The sequence below is a fragment of the Neodiprion lecontei genome, chromosome 3 (genome assembly GCF_021901455.1).
Source record: "Neodiprion lecontei isolate iyNeoLeco1 chromosome 3, iyNeoLeco1.1, whole genome shotgun sequence".
NCBI lineage: Eukaryota > Metazoa > Arthropoda > Insecta > Hymenoptera > Diprionidae > Neodiprion > Neodiprion lecontei.
Window position 1 is genome coordinate 19,928,196 of NC_060262.1, and position 15,229 is coordinate 19,943,424.

The window sequence follows — 15,229 nt, forward strand, 5'->3', positions numbered from 1 at the left end:
AAAGTCCTGCAAAACTAGAGAAATTTAGTACTCGAGATAATTATATTTTCAGTTGTATCGTACGAAGCTACTAAACATGAAATGACAGTCAAGAAATGTGCTGAGTCAAATTTTATAACGAGATAATATTCTATGGTTTTTGGGATCGCTGTTAACGGATCACAAATCGGATTTAAAGAATTCCGGACCGTGAGTTCAATGTTGCAGATAAAAATTTCAAATTTTACCAAATACAATAAAAAAACTTTAAGAAAGGGTTTTCGGGGTCATTGATTAGATTCGCCATACTAAATTTTGAAAATCTGATTTATTTTCGTAATCAGCGATGCCAAGAACTTATAATTTATTTTTACGTGTAGGGGGGTAACTTTCTCGGAAATCAATTATACCTTCAATTTTCACAATTTTTTTTAATCAATTTATTTCCAACAATAATAATTTGCATAATATTGCAATAATTACTCTTGAGTATTGAAAACCTGCTAGTGTACTACTAGAAATAGCAAAAAATCACAAAGAAACATGTTGAATTTCATTCACTCACATTCTCTAAATATACAAAAAATGGATTTAAAATGGGTCGTAATACTTACCGTTATGACTCAAAGGGTTAAAGTAGGTTTATACATATACAGGTCATATTTACTCACTTCGAGATTTTATTTACCGGGTATCTGTCTCTTGTAATTAATTAATCCGATACGTATAATTTTCTTTTTGAGATTTATCTCAATCGACTGAAGAGCTTCGTCGTTTTGAATACGGCCGAAAACCAATATTGAAATAATCGTAAAGGGTTTTCTTTCAATTGGTGCTCAGAAATCGCGTGACAATTCTTTGGAAATTTGTTAAAAATCGTTGATTACAGATTTCGAATATTTTAGCCACCCACGCATCATTTTGCCGCCAGGAATTGCAGAAAATTGAACTTCACTATTAACTAAAATTTTGTTCGGGTCGATTAAACCATTTTTCTGTTATTCAAAATATACGTAATAATCAATTTTGGCAGTTGAGGCATTTTACATTTTATTATAACCGAAATTGATGTAACAGCATTGCAGAATTGAGAATTCTCCTGAGTAATAATATTTGTTTAGTGAGTCATTTTGCATCCAAATTCGTCCTAATCGGTGTATAAGTTGTTTTTTTCAAATATTCATAGAACTTCATTGATGGATATGCAACAATTTTTTCCAAACTTTTGACACATTGGGGCGGGGGGGGGGGGGGGGGGGAGGACTTGGACGGTCTAAAGTCATGTCTGTTTTTAAGATTTTTTTTTTTTGAAAGAAAATGAAAACAGTTAGAGCAATTTGAGTTTCAGGGCTTTACTAATTATAGTTTCAAGAACATTTTAGCATTTATTCATTAAAATTAATAACAAAATGTCGGTATGGCCCATATAAGTAGCGAACAACTCCGAACTCGGGGGTTTTTGCCGTCGTGCATCTCCTGACGTCACTGTCCATCTTGTAAGCAATTGAAAAAATTTTACGAGCTAAAAATACGTTTGCGGGATTAAGCTCGTGGCCGTAATGTTTTCAAAAATAGTTAAATATATACGATTGTGAACAAAAAATGTCATTATTCGACCAAAAAACTGTTCAACTATTAATTTCAATGAAGAACTTCTAATATATTCTTGAAACTATAAATAATAAAGCCATCGAACTTAAATTGTTCTAAGTGTACCCGCCACCTTAAGAAAAGAACAATATCATATTCAGTTTACTTATTAGAATTTCTCCTCCCATATGCAGTGGGACTTTTCGCAACAGAGGAAAATATTGCTGATATAGCGTAAAATTATACCTGTGTACGTTAAAAGAGCTGCGATGGCGGAAAAATTTTCGGCCGCTTTTATGATGTTACTTTTGGCGAAAGCAGGAAAATTCCGTTCTTTTTCACCCGTGGGATACGAGTTTCGAGTTGGGGTCGCGTACAAGAGCTTCTCATGCTAATCATATGTACACAGGGAATAGTATATGCGATATGTATATACAGGGCGTGTGTCTGTTTTTATTTCATACCTCTTGAATTGGAGGTGAAAGCGAGTTTTGAATGGAATGCGTATGCGCTTAAACTCGGCGAAATTTGGAGTCTAGCTTCTTCTTATTTGACGCCTCGTAGTGGCGTTTTCTTACACGCAAAATATTACACTCCGTATCAAATCAACTCGCGAAATTGGGTGGCTGAATATATTATTGCGGGTGTCGATGAAGGGTGGAATGTAGGTCAGAAAATATTCTGCTGAGATGAGTGTAAAGAATTCTGTGCGCTTTTCTAAAATTGGAAAAATTAACAATGAACGGTATTTTAGCAACGCAATCATTTCATTTGCTCAAATGATGGACAATACGTTTAATGAATTAAAGAGAACAATTAAAAGAAGCTGTAGGTGCCATTTGTTTGTTTTTTTTTTGCATATTTGAAAAACGCTTCCATCTCTCGCAACAATTCACACAATTAAACGATGTTTAATAAAACGATGTTTTGTATTATCAAACAAATTGTAAAATAATTTTGCCGATATACAGACAAATTTGTTTTCTGATACAGCAAGCCCGTCGTTTTATACCCCAAGAAAAATTTAATATGTTGGTCATACATGAGGCAATAGTTATGTATTGTATAACAAGGAGGTAAATAATAGTAGATCTCGAAACGAGTACGGATACGGTTTTTTAATGAGACGTGAGTCAAAAAATCTTACACGCACGAGTTTCGATCTGTCATTTTTATCACGCAAGGTCAGAGCGCTAAAAATTCATTTCTGCTAAGTGTGTATTATAATTCGCGAGATTTTTCTTCACCAGAGAATCCTTCTCACCGTCTGTTACGCGTAGCTGCATAATTTCGTTATTGAATATTGAAATTACTCGGTGTACAGGGGATTTGTTCAACATGCTGCTACCCATGCTGTCCATCTATCAAGAGTACGTTCGCAACCATCACTACAGTCTGCAGGTTCTCACCGAATGCAAACAGTCGTCGCCCTCCTTTGCAGCTCTCCTTGCGAGATTGGAGAACAAACCGTCCTGCCACGGTCGATCTCTTGAAACTTTTCTCACCTACCCGATGCATCAGGTAGTGATTCTCCCACAAAGTGGAATTTGGTACCTCGATCGTCATTTTTCGTAGAGTAAAATGCTTTCACAAACGCTTTCTACGACTGGTACTATTTTTTTTTAAAATTATTCCTGTACTTTAAAGTTCTTGGGAAGTGAAATTTTTTATATTTTTATGATTAATAATTAGAAGGACAACTTCAGACTTCATCATAAAAATGAGTAATTTATCGACCAAATGTTTCTGCTATCGATTTAACGTAAATGAGATATTAGTATTGACGAAATAAATAAGTCAGGACAGTAATCTTGTTTTCAAAAATTGAATCACAATATTACGTTTAAATCGATTTTTTTACATAAAAATTTTCATTCCATATTTTTTTTGCCTCTTCATACATTTTCCATGATCAAATAATCTCAGCTATTTTGAAATTTTTTCCATTATTCTCCGTTATAGAAATTATTTGTCACAAAATTTCTTTGTATTTCTTAAATTTACCGAACGAACGTAAGATTTCGTAAATTATCGTCCCAGATATTGCTGCTTACGTCGAGAAATTCGCATGCAAAAATTTAATCAGTCTGAATTTCTTTCAATTCACGTGTTTTATGATTCGGCTTCGTAATTGATCACAGATTCCGAGGTATATCATCACGCTGCACGAGTTACTGGCTCACACGCCCCACGATCACGTGGAGCGAAAGAGTTTGCAGAATGCTAGACAACAGCTGGAGGATTTATCGCGACAGATGCATGACGAGGTTGGGACCAAATTCATCGAATGATTATTGAACGATTTTTACCGTCAGTCTTTTCTTCTACTTTTCGCGATATTCGCTCCCGAATAGGTGGCGAAAATTTATTATTTACGCAGTTGACTAATCGTTGTTTCATTTTCCAGGTGAGCGAGACCGAGAATCTGCGCAAGAACTTGGCAGTGGAAAGAATGATCGTCGAAGGTTGCGACATTCTACTGGACGTCAATCAAGTTTTCGTTAGACAGGGTGAGTCTTCACCGGTTAAATCTTCAAGTCGGGGGTGGAGGAAGCTCTGGATTTAAAGAGCTCTTGTATGTATGAAGAGAATTTTATGATATGCTGGTTTTACTGCCACGTAGTTCGCTACTTTTTTTAAAGCACCCACAAATACGTTAAAGTTGGGACTTTTATGGGGTGTAACCCCCTCCGCAACGTTATACTTCGATCGAAATAGACCCAATCGACGAGCGAAATTGGGTTCAAGTCTCGAAAATTAGCGAGGTCTTATGCGGAACATTTACAACTTCAATGATTCGGTGCTAGATTTGATACATTGACGATTCAGAAATTATACATAGAAAGATGATAAAAAGGTGTCAAAGTAATGTTTCCATATACGTGCGAAAATTCTGATACCCAGTTGTACATATCAATCGAAATTGGGAAAGTAAAAATATATGCATGTGATTCGTAAAGTAATATCGAAGTTTTTTTCCATCGTAAAGTTTTGGAACTTGAAATGACGTCATTGCACAGTCACACAAATCTGGTTGTTGCATTAAATGAGATATAAAAGACGCAGCACATTCTGCTACAGGGCCATTTAGCGTTTTACGACTCGCCAAAGTACCGTATCAAGCATTTTTAGAGCAGTTAAATTATTAACAAGCAAGTGAAAGTTCTGGGGAAAATCAGAAAATTTTAAATACCAAGATCCCTGTCCAGAATGATAAAATTCGTCGTCCGAATTTCTAGTCCAGAGATGTACTTAGTTCTCAATTTTCTCCAAGCAACGATCATGCTCCAAAAACTTGAATGGGAATTTTAAATAAACGAAGCTTTTTTAAACAGTGAGAACTCAAGCGTTTACAAAAGAAAGTAAGCAGTCGTCGAAATAGACTATCTGAGGAATGAAAACTTCAAAATTTTGATTTTCATGCAATTATGTTTTACTGTGTTATTCTTCATAGAAATCTAAGCGACTCGTGTTCTTGTTTTATCGGCGGGAAAACGATTTAAACGAGTGAAATCAACACTTATACAAATCTACATACAGCATCCCTAGTGTTAGTTAAAATATAAGCAATAGTTTTCTAGTAATATATAATTAGTAACTTTCCACCCCTATAATTTTTCACCATTCAACCCCATCGTAATCGGACAAAATGCATTTTTCCTTATTCACCATGAGAATTGTCCTCCAATTGGTTTTATTCAAATATCTCACCTGGAAGCATGCGAAACTGCGAAACTACCACTGGGCATGCGCAAATTTGGGGGTTGATTTCACCCCTTCGAACGGTTTTACCGCCGATAAAAAAAAAAATACGTGCTGCTCAGATTTCGATGAAGAATAACTTATTCTGAAATGAACGAAATCGGGGGGAGACACCTTAACACCTTAATACCTTTCCTTGTAAGACTGTCGTAAATCCCAATCATCTGAAAACATGAATAAAGGGCTTTAGAGTAATCTAAAAAGATTGCAATAGATTGAGTTTATCGCACGAAGTAGAATAACTGCAAATCATTTTCCTCGACGATGTTCAAATTCAGATTTGATTGTATTTTATGTTGTAAAATTACGTATATCTAACGGCAATCTATAGAAAAATTCGGAAGAACAATGGTTACTATACTGCTCAAAGATTCATTAGGCATGTAGCAGTTTCGTAAGGAAAAAATAGTACAATCAAGGTTGAAAAAGTATAACTAAAGTTGTTTGAGTTGAACTTTGTTGGGCAAATATTTCCTGTTCATGTCGAAACATATTGAAACATTGAATTCAATAGAAAAAGTTCAATTGTTTGTCATTTTCAGAAAAATTTGCAAATTTGAAAATGGATACTAACGACTTTCGTGAAATATACTTTCATTAAGAAGTTAGTTTATTTTCCGTTAAAGCCTGCATAATAATTTTGCATGCAACGTCTTTATTATTAGGTCAAGTCTTACGAAAAATAGTCGTCGGACTTGAATTAAGGTAGGCCGTATGTCATTGAAATTTGTCGAAGAATTATATTTTGATCTAATAACTCCAAGTAGCGATAAATAATAAAAGTTTCTTAATCGGAATTCTTGTCTTTCAAATTTTTCTCTACGTTAAGGAGCATCTGTTTTCAATCATATTGAGCTAGATTGACCTTGGTCGCAGCTTTTGTACTTCATTTCACCGTATTTTCAACATTAATTTGTCTTGACTACAACTTCGACGAATCCTTCAGGCACTAGCAAAAGGATTTGGTTGAAAAAAACATATCGATTTTCCAAATATTGTTTTACTTGAGTAATAGACGGACAAAGCCGGATTTTTACACGAAGTTAATACAAAGTTTTCTAAAGTTTGATTTTTTTTTATTAAACAATATTTACAAGACTTATTGTTAATACTAAAAAGATATTCGGTCACGGTGTGTATCAACGACTTGAATCGAATCTCAAAATCTATTCGTCTGATTGACTTGAAATTTGGCCATATCTTTGATTATAACATGTTCAATAAAATGACCGGCTGCTATAAAAAGAAAAAAAGATTGTAATTGGGAAAATGATCACTCGGCGAAAGAAAACTTCGATTTTTATCGTTTGTTATTAACAAATGAATCCACATTTTTTATAATCATTCGGCCTTTGCCCAATCAAATTTCTTCATTCGAAGCGTTATAAATGCCTTGACCCTCAGAACGAGGTCAATGTAACAAAGAACGTTGCACCCTGACGTTCAACCTCCGAAGTTCACCCCCAACTTCGCCGAAGGCGTCGCGATATCGAAGCGACGTACCGGAGGTGGAAAATTCTGTTTTAGCAACAGTCGGTAACCGTTTTTCAATTTCGTACAACTCGAAGGCGGGACAAAAGTGCGTTTGCGCAAATCTCGCTGTGCCTCGTTCAAATCGATGGTGTTTCTCGCAGGCGCACTCGACTCGCCATCCGCGTCGGCGCCGCGGGTTCGTTTCCTCTTGGACGCGTGATCGCGCGTCACATGGCTTCCATGCAAACGTCAGGCGCCTATCTGCCCTTGAAAAAAACTCGCATCGTGCCAAGTTTCGGGGTTTTAATTTTTGGCCGAAATTTACCCCGGCCGATCGTATCCCTCGATTTAAAAACTGGTAACTTCGAATCGGCGCGCGGTTGAGTCGTTTTACGGCGAACTTCAAACGTCTCGGTTCGAACCGAGCGTCTGGGTGGCTGGCGGACAAAAACAACGCCTTGACTTAGTTGCCATTTTGATACTTAATCATTATCGTGATATGTACGTTACATTGTGATATCGCCGGGAGTGTGTTTTTCACCTCGGGTCAACACCGAGGAGACCTCGTTTATTTAGCGTTTCGGAAAAGGACCATACCGTCACGTTCTTCACAGTGCTTTGAATAGCAACATACTGGGACCAAATACCGAAGGACCACTTATGGTTCGCGGGATCAACTTCCAAGCCGTTGTGGTCAGGCCAAATTGAACACCGTTTTTAACAGTGGGTTTGAATCACATCCCCTCAGGATTTGTCACTATTTGAGACCAGAGCATCGTCCTCCACTCCACGAAACCTTGACTATGGACTCTTTAAAATCATTTCTAGTCCCGATGAAGCTAATTAATTGGCGGCACTGACGCCATATTTTTGCCAGTCTACCCCGTCGGTAGACTTGATCCACTGCATTTAACAACCGCTCCGGTGACCCTGATCGTAAGAACGCGAAAGAACGTATGCAATTTGCATTTTGTACGGTGACGAAGATTCGAAGTACCAATTTGTGGCCTTCCAAAACGCGAAACCAACATTACTTTAGATTTCTCGCTTCACTCGTGGCTCGCAGATATTGTGGTTTACCGTTTTCTCTGTTTGTCAACAAACTGACTGGAATGAGTTCGGATTTCTAATCGTGAGTCGGCGTCTTGCAGGCTCCCTAGTCCAGATACTGGGCGAGAAGCCACGTGGGGCACGGAGCAGGCTGAGCACGACCTTCGGAGGGAATTGGGGTGGCGGCGACAAGGAGGCTCTCAGACAGTGTTTCCTGTTCTCGAATCACCTGATCCTCACCACGCGCCAGTCCAGCGGCGGACGTCTTCATCTCGTACCTGAAGTCGGCAAGATTCCACTTGCCGATGCTCTTCTAATAGAGGACCCGAGCGACCAGGGTGTCGTCGACGATGACGGTGAGCTGACATGACAGAAATCCTGCTCTTGAAGGTGCTCTAAATGTCGTTCAAAACTCTTTCGTATTTGTGATATTTTCATTACTCTAGACCAACCTTAAGGGAAAAGAACTTTGGTTTATTGTAGTTTTCAGAAGCAGATTGGAATGATGTTTTAATGTATGATGATCCGTTTTTGAAGTAATCACAACACTATCGTCTAACGTGATTAGAGAATGGTACCAAGTAATTAAGGGAAGGTGGTCACCTTGCACGTTTGATTTTTGAGGGAAATATACTAGTATAAGATGCCTCAATGACTAGGTGACTTTTGAGAATTGATAACTCAACAATCCATTATTCTATTTGATTGAGGTTCGTTTTATTCAAAAGAATTAATCAGAGGTTTGGATGTCGATATACATTGCTGTGCTCATGACATCTCGAAAATAATTCAGATTCACTTGAAATTTGGAAACAACATTCTTGGATAGTTTATTCTCTTTCCCATGATCCATTTTTTTTTTCCTACTAAATGGTGATTGTTTGAAGCTGAAATTTGACTTTTGGTTCAAAATTCATTCAACTAACCAGGTGGTCAACCTATCGAGGTGTCGTGGCAGAGAGGGTAAATTATCCAAGAATAGTATTTCCAAATTTGAAGAAAATTGTTTTCGACATTTTCGAGAAAACGTGGGCACCGTTATTAAACATGTCTTCGAGTAAAATCGTTGACGTCATGGTAGAAAAGAATGCTTCTGTTAATTTATTCTAATGAAAAAATATACAAGTGAAGCTGAATTTAAATTTTTTTTAGTAAAATAAGTCCCAATCGAATTGAACAATTGGTTGTGAAGATATAAATTTCCAAAAGTTACCAAATTTTTCAGCCGTTTACTCGTATTTCATCCGCTTATAAGGTTGATAATTTCAATGAAAATATTCCAAAATATTTTTGAATCTATAAATAATAAAGCCCTGAAACTCAAATTTCTTCAAGTATTTCATTATATTGAAAAAAAAATCCTAAAAATAGGTGTGATTTTAGACTGTCCAAGCTGTAACCCCTCCCTTAATACCTATCGCAAAGTTTCCAAGCTCAAGACTGTGAGCACCGTTATTTCATTACCTATTGGCCACTGTTCTCCGAACTTTCGAACGATTCGCATAACGTTCATTTTCCGAAACAGAGTCGTCGGTGTGTTCGATCTCGAGCCTGTCCAGTGGCATCAGTGAGAGTAGCTGCAGTGGCAGCGGAAGCGGTAGCTCACAGCTCCAAACTCGAGACTTCAAGATCATTCTGGACGTAAAATCCGGTGGACCGGAGGTTTCGGTTCACTTGATAGCGCCTACTATGCAGGTAAGGTTTGAATTGCCGCTGGTCCCGATGAATTGAATTCCATCGACGATTCCCTCTGAAACGACTAACGCCGCTGCCTTGCTTTCTTCACCATTTCAGGAAAAGGCCGCCTGGATAACGGACATCAGCCAATGCATGGATAACGTCCATTTCAATGACCTTCTCCACGGTTCGTTGTCGGACACAAGTTCCGTCACGATGCCGCAGTCGATACGGAACGACCCGAAGCTCTTCAAGGACGACGTTGACATCCGGTTCAGCCGGACCCTCAACTCCTGTAAGGTTCCTCAGATACGTTACGCCACTCCGGAACGTCTTCTGCAACGACTAACCGACCTCAGATTCCTCAGCATTGATTTTCTCAACACCTTCCTCCTCACCTATCGCGTCTTCACCGACGGCGTCACTGTTCTCGAGGCCCTGAAGAAGGTCTTCTACAACAGCGAGCCGCCCGAATGTCAGATTGGAACCGGATCCGTCATGTAAGTTCCTACCTTCAATTCTTTATGCTTGATCCTTCGAGGCAAATGATCTTTTATCTCCTGTAAAATCTGAACAATATTCGAACAGTTGAATTTCAATTCCTCTTCCAAGCAATGATGCGGTCCTGATATTTCAAGAAATCGCTTTAGATTTTTTTATTGGCGTTCTTGAAACTTTTCAAGATCAGAAATCACGAATAGTTTTTTAATCCATCAACGAAAACGGATCAATTTAAATGATGATTTTTCTTCACGAATGTGTCCCAATTTCCCGAAAACCATTTCCGAAAGGTTTTTCGATTGGTCGATTACAAATTTCGAAAAGAATGAATTCTCAATATTTTCAAAATTCTAAATGACAGGCTTAACGACTGATTAAAATTACCAGAAGTAGGCAACTATTCGTAAAAATTGGCTTTTAGAGATATTTGGGTTAATTTAATCGTCAAAAGTTATTAAAAGACGTGGAATTGTATATAAGACAGTGAATTCAACACGGGGATTCAAAATTGTGAAAAATTGGTATGTTTTCATGAAAATCTATTGACGGAGGGTCTTTTTTGCTCTCCACTTTCGACTAATCAGGAAAATGGTGGATTTGAAGTCGAAGATACTATCAGGCAACTTGTGAATCGTTTCTGGAAAATAATTATCTTCCAATGTACGAATGAATATCCGAAACGCAAAGAGTTTAGGAAATCATGTGCAAATGCAAAAGCAACCAGCACTGCTCGGCGACTTTGTTGCAACGTTGTAAATGATTCTTTTTATCAATGTTTTAAACCTTTCACGTAAAATATTGATACTTGAATATTTAAACGTAAAAAAACCGTGAAAATTTCGACGCGATCATTTTACTTTCGATCGTTGTTTTAAGAATAGAAGTCCATGTTCCAAATAAGAAACTTTTGCCTTATTCCAGGTCCCTGGATGTCCTGGGCAGCACTTCGGGAGACTCGCCTCTTCAGCCTCTCGACGAACGTCGACGAAACAGCGTCAGTCCAAGACGCACAAGCGGTGCAAGCTCAGTATCCGGTAAGATAATCTCGTGTGGCTCGGTGACTGATCTCTGTACCTCGGGTAAATCGTTTCATTTTGCGAAATGCGCGTTATTGACGCTTTTGCGTAAAGACCGAATTACAGATACATTCTCGCATGGTGGCCAGAGGCTGAAGAGCATCTGCCAGTATATAAATTCTCTGTAATGGAAGCCAGGAACATACTGATTGGATGTCTGATCTGAGTGCTTGCCACAATTAATCCATTTATAGCACGTATAAGTTACGTGAGGAATTCTGAAAGTATTCGTCTCTGGATTTTACAAAAAGTCGTTTTGACTGTTCATCACCTATGTTGATGTTAGAAAGTTATTGGTTTTGGTTGAAAATCACTTTTTCTAAGTTTTCGGGCCTCTTATATCCGTAAAACAGGTTCTTAGAAAGATGTCCAGTCTGTCTGTTCCGTGATAATCCTGGAAAAAATCTGAAATTTACTGAACTCTGCACATCACAGGCATGAAAAATCTCCATAGCTATAGTTTTTATACAAAAACCTCGATCAACATTATGCCGTCACAAAACCATGTAACAGACATAGCGAAGTATCAGTGCATTGTCGGTTTTGATGAATTAATGAGTCAAATTGTAGAATTCGTACAGCAGTTAAAATTTCCAAACATTACAGACACCTTACAATTGAACTCGTACATTTATCGATTAAAACAAGAACTTTTACACAGTTTTTACAACGATAGCAAAAAATTTTCTAAGGATTATTACATGATTAAAAGGATTATACACTTTTGGAATACCAGGCTTACAATTAAAGTTTTTCGTGGAGAATGTCTTTCAGATACCAATGGCCGCCATGCTCCACAGCTCGTTGAGTCCTGACGATTGTTTTATACCGTTTTCCTTTATGTCTCTCGAGTTTTGTGTAATTCCGCATCGTGTATACGTGTGTAGGGTACGGGTCTGAGGTGAGCGATAGCCAAGGGGCGCGGGGCCACATCCTCCACGATTCCAACCTAGGAGGCCTTAATTCCAACACAAAGGCCTACTGGCGGTCTGGCTACCGAAAGCGTGAGCTCCCTCTCATCGCCCTCATTTTAAAATTTTTTTTTAAAAATTATGCATTATTATGTTCGTTTCGTATCGAACCACGTTGGTGCAATGTTCCTTTTCCGGCAACACAGGTTGACAAAATACAAATTCTTTACAATCATCCGAAGAACGATTTGAACGTTTGGTAGATTTTTTGACGCAGGATTTAAATCATTTCAAGTGCGTCTTAATTGGTTCTTCATAAATGGAGTTTGAAATTACGAGACATGCATCCCTGTTTTCAAAATTATTTAGGAATGACGCAGATTACACAATTCCAACAAGGTTCAAGTCGCAAAAAATTCTCTTTTCGACTGTTTTTGAGAGACTATAACTATGGAGAATAAAAAAGGAATAATGTTTGTTTTGATCTTGATATTTACATTATGATTGAGGCCAAAATTTGAGGTTTATTTGAAATCGTTATTAAAATACTGGGTCCAATTACAGTCTATGAAACAATTCATAGATCGTATTTTTTTTTCGGATTTCAAACTAAATTGTAAAGAAGAGTTAAAGCTTCAAGTAGTTCTCATGGTCGGATTCGGATGCGGTGGCTAAATTTTATTCAAGGATACCTGTGCTTGATTTTGGGATGATTTTTGGTTGTTGGCCTGTGTAATAATGATTTGCACGTGGTCCGAACGGCATCGCATTGTAAACAATCATACCATTTCCTCATGATCGCTACACCTCACCTCGGTCGTAGTCCCTTTCTAGTTTCCCTCGAAAACGCCGAAGGAGCATTTTCATTAAAGGATATTTATAGTTAATTTTGCATTCATCGGCGAGTTCGCGTGAACAGGATCAATCAATATCTAACCAAGGTTTCAGAAATTGCCCGTAACGAATTTTGCGATGAACTTATTTTAAACAAAGTGTTAAATTTTTTGGAATATCTGATATTTTCTCTGGTCATCAAGTGAATAAACGCTTGATTTAGAATAATATTCGTCGCAGAGTCGAATACTTGTGAAATTTGCAAACTACTTGGTAGACTTTAGTAGACCGTAAGAAGGATCCCTTTTCCTCAAAATGAGAATGTTAAGAATCTTAATCTAAACGCAAAATTGAAAAAATTTCTTTGAACACGCAGGGTATTAATCACAATAAATTGATATAAAAAAAATGTACCAATCCTTCTCGAAATTTTAATTCCGTTTCTCGAGTACAATATTGCAAGGGCTGCGAGCGAATTTCGTCACATTATTCGTCAAATTGCATATATGGATATTCTCATGAATTACACCAAAGCAACCGCATACCCATAGCGGGAAGAACTATCGGCAGTGCGAAAAGTCGTTTCTAAAGTACGGGACGGCACTTTAAACTGAAACAGCTAAAATAGTTTCCAAAAGCCTTCAGCATTGCGGATAGTTTTTCTTTGCTGTGAGGGTGATTTCGTCTTATCATTTTTTTTTTTCTTACGGACGTTCAGTCCGGCGGCAACTTGGCCGATCGTTACCTCAATTCTTACTGTCCAGTCGAAGACGACCAACACCTGGGACTCATCTCGGAAGCTCCACCGATAATCAGACGCAGTCCCACCCTGCAATCCCCCGGACCTTCGTCTGGCAGGCAATCCCCGGCAACCCCACGCAGGGTCAGCGTACGCGTGGATACCAATCCCGAAGACGACAGGAGTCACCTAACGATTCCGAAAGTCATCGCCGTCTCGTCCAGCGCAGAGACCCTGACAGGTTGGTGTTGTGAGAATATATTGATATTTAAAATTATTTTTAATTAACGAATAAACATCACGCATATTTCATAAAGTACGACGAACGGAGCACAAATCCTTTTCTATATCGATGTATAAAACACGAGCCGTTCTTAAGTTTAAAATTTATTCGTTCATCCATTCCATCATTCATTCATTCCGTGTGCAAATTCTTGAAAATGGTGTATATTGTTGAAATTGTAAGTAATTATCTTTCATCGGTGCACTTTACTCTTGGATTTCACTTGGTTTATTTTGTTTCTTCCGTTTAAATCGTCTCTCTCTGAGTTTGATATGTATTTTGGAGTTTTTAGTGTTTGAGTTTTAAATATCTATTTTTATGGTAACTTTGCTTTGATAAGACGTTCGTCGATCTTCGGTATCTCATGTTCGATCATGGGAGACGGGAACCTTTGTACCTCCTTCCTCCAAGAGACTCCTTGACCAAGAGCTCTGCTTCTTATGAATATATTCGAAATTGGTGAAGACACACACCACGTGTCCCACACTCCATGGGTCAATTCTCATCTGCTCTGGTTGTGTTTATTTAGCGGGTGTATTCGAATCATTACAGTGTTGAGAACGGAATTTGGTTTGGCGAAGAAGGAATGAAGTGGTTCTTTGACACATTAAAGATTGACCTTGCAGTTAGGAAAGTTCATTCTATTTGTGAAACATTTCAAGAATGCCCGTTACATTGTCTTTGGGATCAATGAGCCAACCATTTGAATCCAAAGTTAGGATAACAGAAAAAACGTTACGATTATAAAACCTTTTCTCAAATTATCGATATCTTGGTTTGTGTTATTCGAAATTGGTCAGATTCGTTTCAATATTACATGGTAGGAATGTTGTTTGATTCATGTCCACCATCATTGGCAGGAATAGTATTTTTCGAGAATTTTTAAAGTGGTTTCTTCTCTTTTTCTAACTATCGAGTCATACGGTGTGAACCATTCATCATCGAGTACCCAAGGCATAATTGTCGGAACATTCTGTCGAGATATGAAATAAAAAATGTTCATCCCCATTTAATTCATGTTCGTTTCATTGATGTTCAAACTGTTCCCTGGTTTGTTCGCATTCAACATTGAACGCACGTTTCAGACATCACGGTGATAAGCGCACCGTCCTCCCCGAGCAACCTTAGTTCCGTTACTCTTGTGGGATCAACGGGGTCAGGATCTGGTTCAGGTTCGGACCCAAGTTCCCACGAGGGTGGAATGTACTCTCGGGGAGTGTCAGAGGAGACGGACACTCCGGTGGCATCGGAGTCATGCTCAAAAAATGGTGAGTGATTCGAATAATTACGATAGAATTGTGCCGTCACGACAATTTAAACGATGGTCGAGCAGTGGAAACAAGTGTTGAGTATA

The 15,229-nt window shown here is 38.1% G+C and overlaps 1 protein-coding gene across 1 annotated transcript in view; it reads left to right on the plus strand.

Annotated features, from left to right (window-relative positions):
- LOC107222865 (ras-specific guanine nucleotide-releasing factor 2-like) overlaps positions 1-15,229 on the plus strand; it is a 113,429-nt gene that overhangs the window by 81,036 nt on the left and 17,164 nt on the right. Inside the window, exons 8-17 of the mRNA XM_015662387.2 lie at positions 2,894-3,090; positions 3,711-3,836; positions 3,977-4,079; positions 7,956-8,210; positions 9,380-9,549; positions 9,649-10,031; positions 10,954-11,066; positions 11,996-12,112; positions 13,618-13,833; positions 14,961-15,143. Of these exons, the coding sequence (XP_015517873.2) occupies positions 2,894-3,090; positions 3,711-3,836; positions 3,977-4,079; positions 7,956-8,210; positions 9,380-9,549; positions 9,649-10,031; positions 10,954-11,066; positions 11,996-12,112; positions 13,618-13,833; positions 14,961-15,143 (1,863 nt within the window). The remainder of the gene's footprint in view (positions 1-2,893; positions 3,091-3,710; positions 3,837-3,976; positions 4,080-7,955; positions 8,211-9,379; positions 9,550-9,648; positions 10,032-10,953; positions 11,067-11,995; positions 12,113-13,617; positions 13,834-14,960; positions 15,144-15,229) is intronic.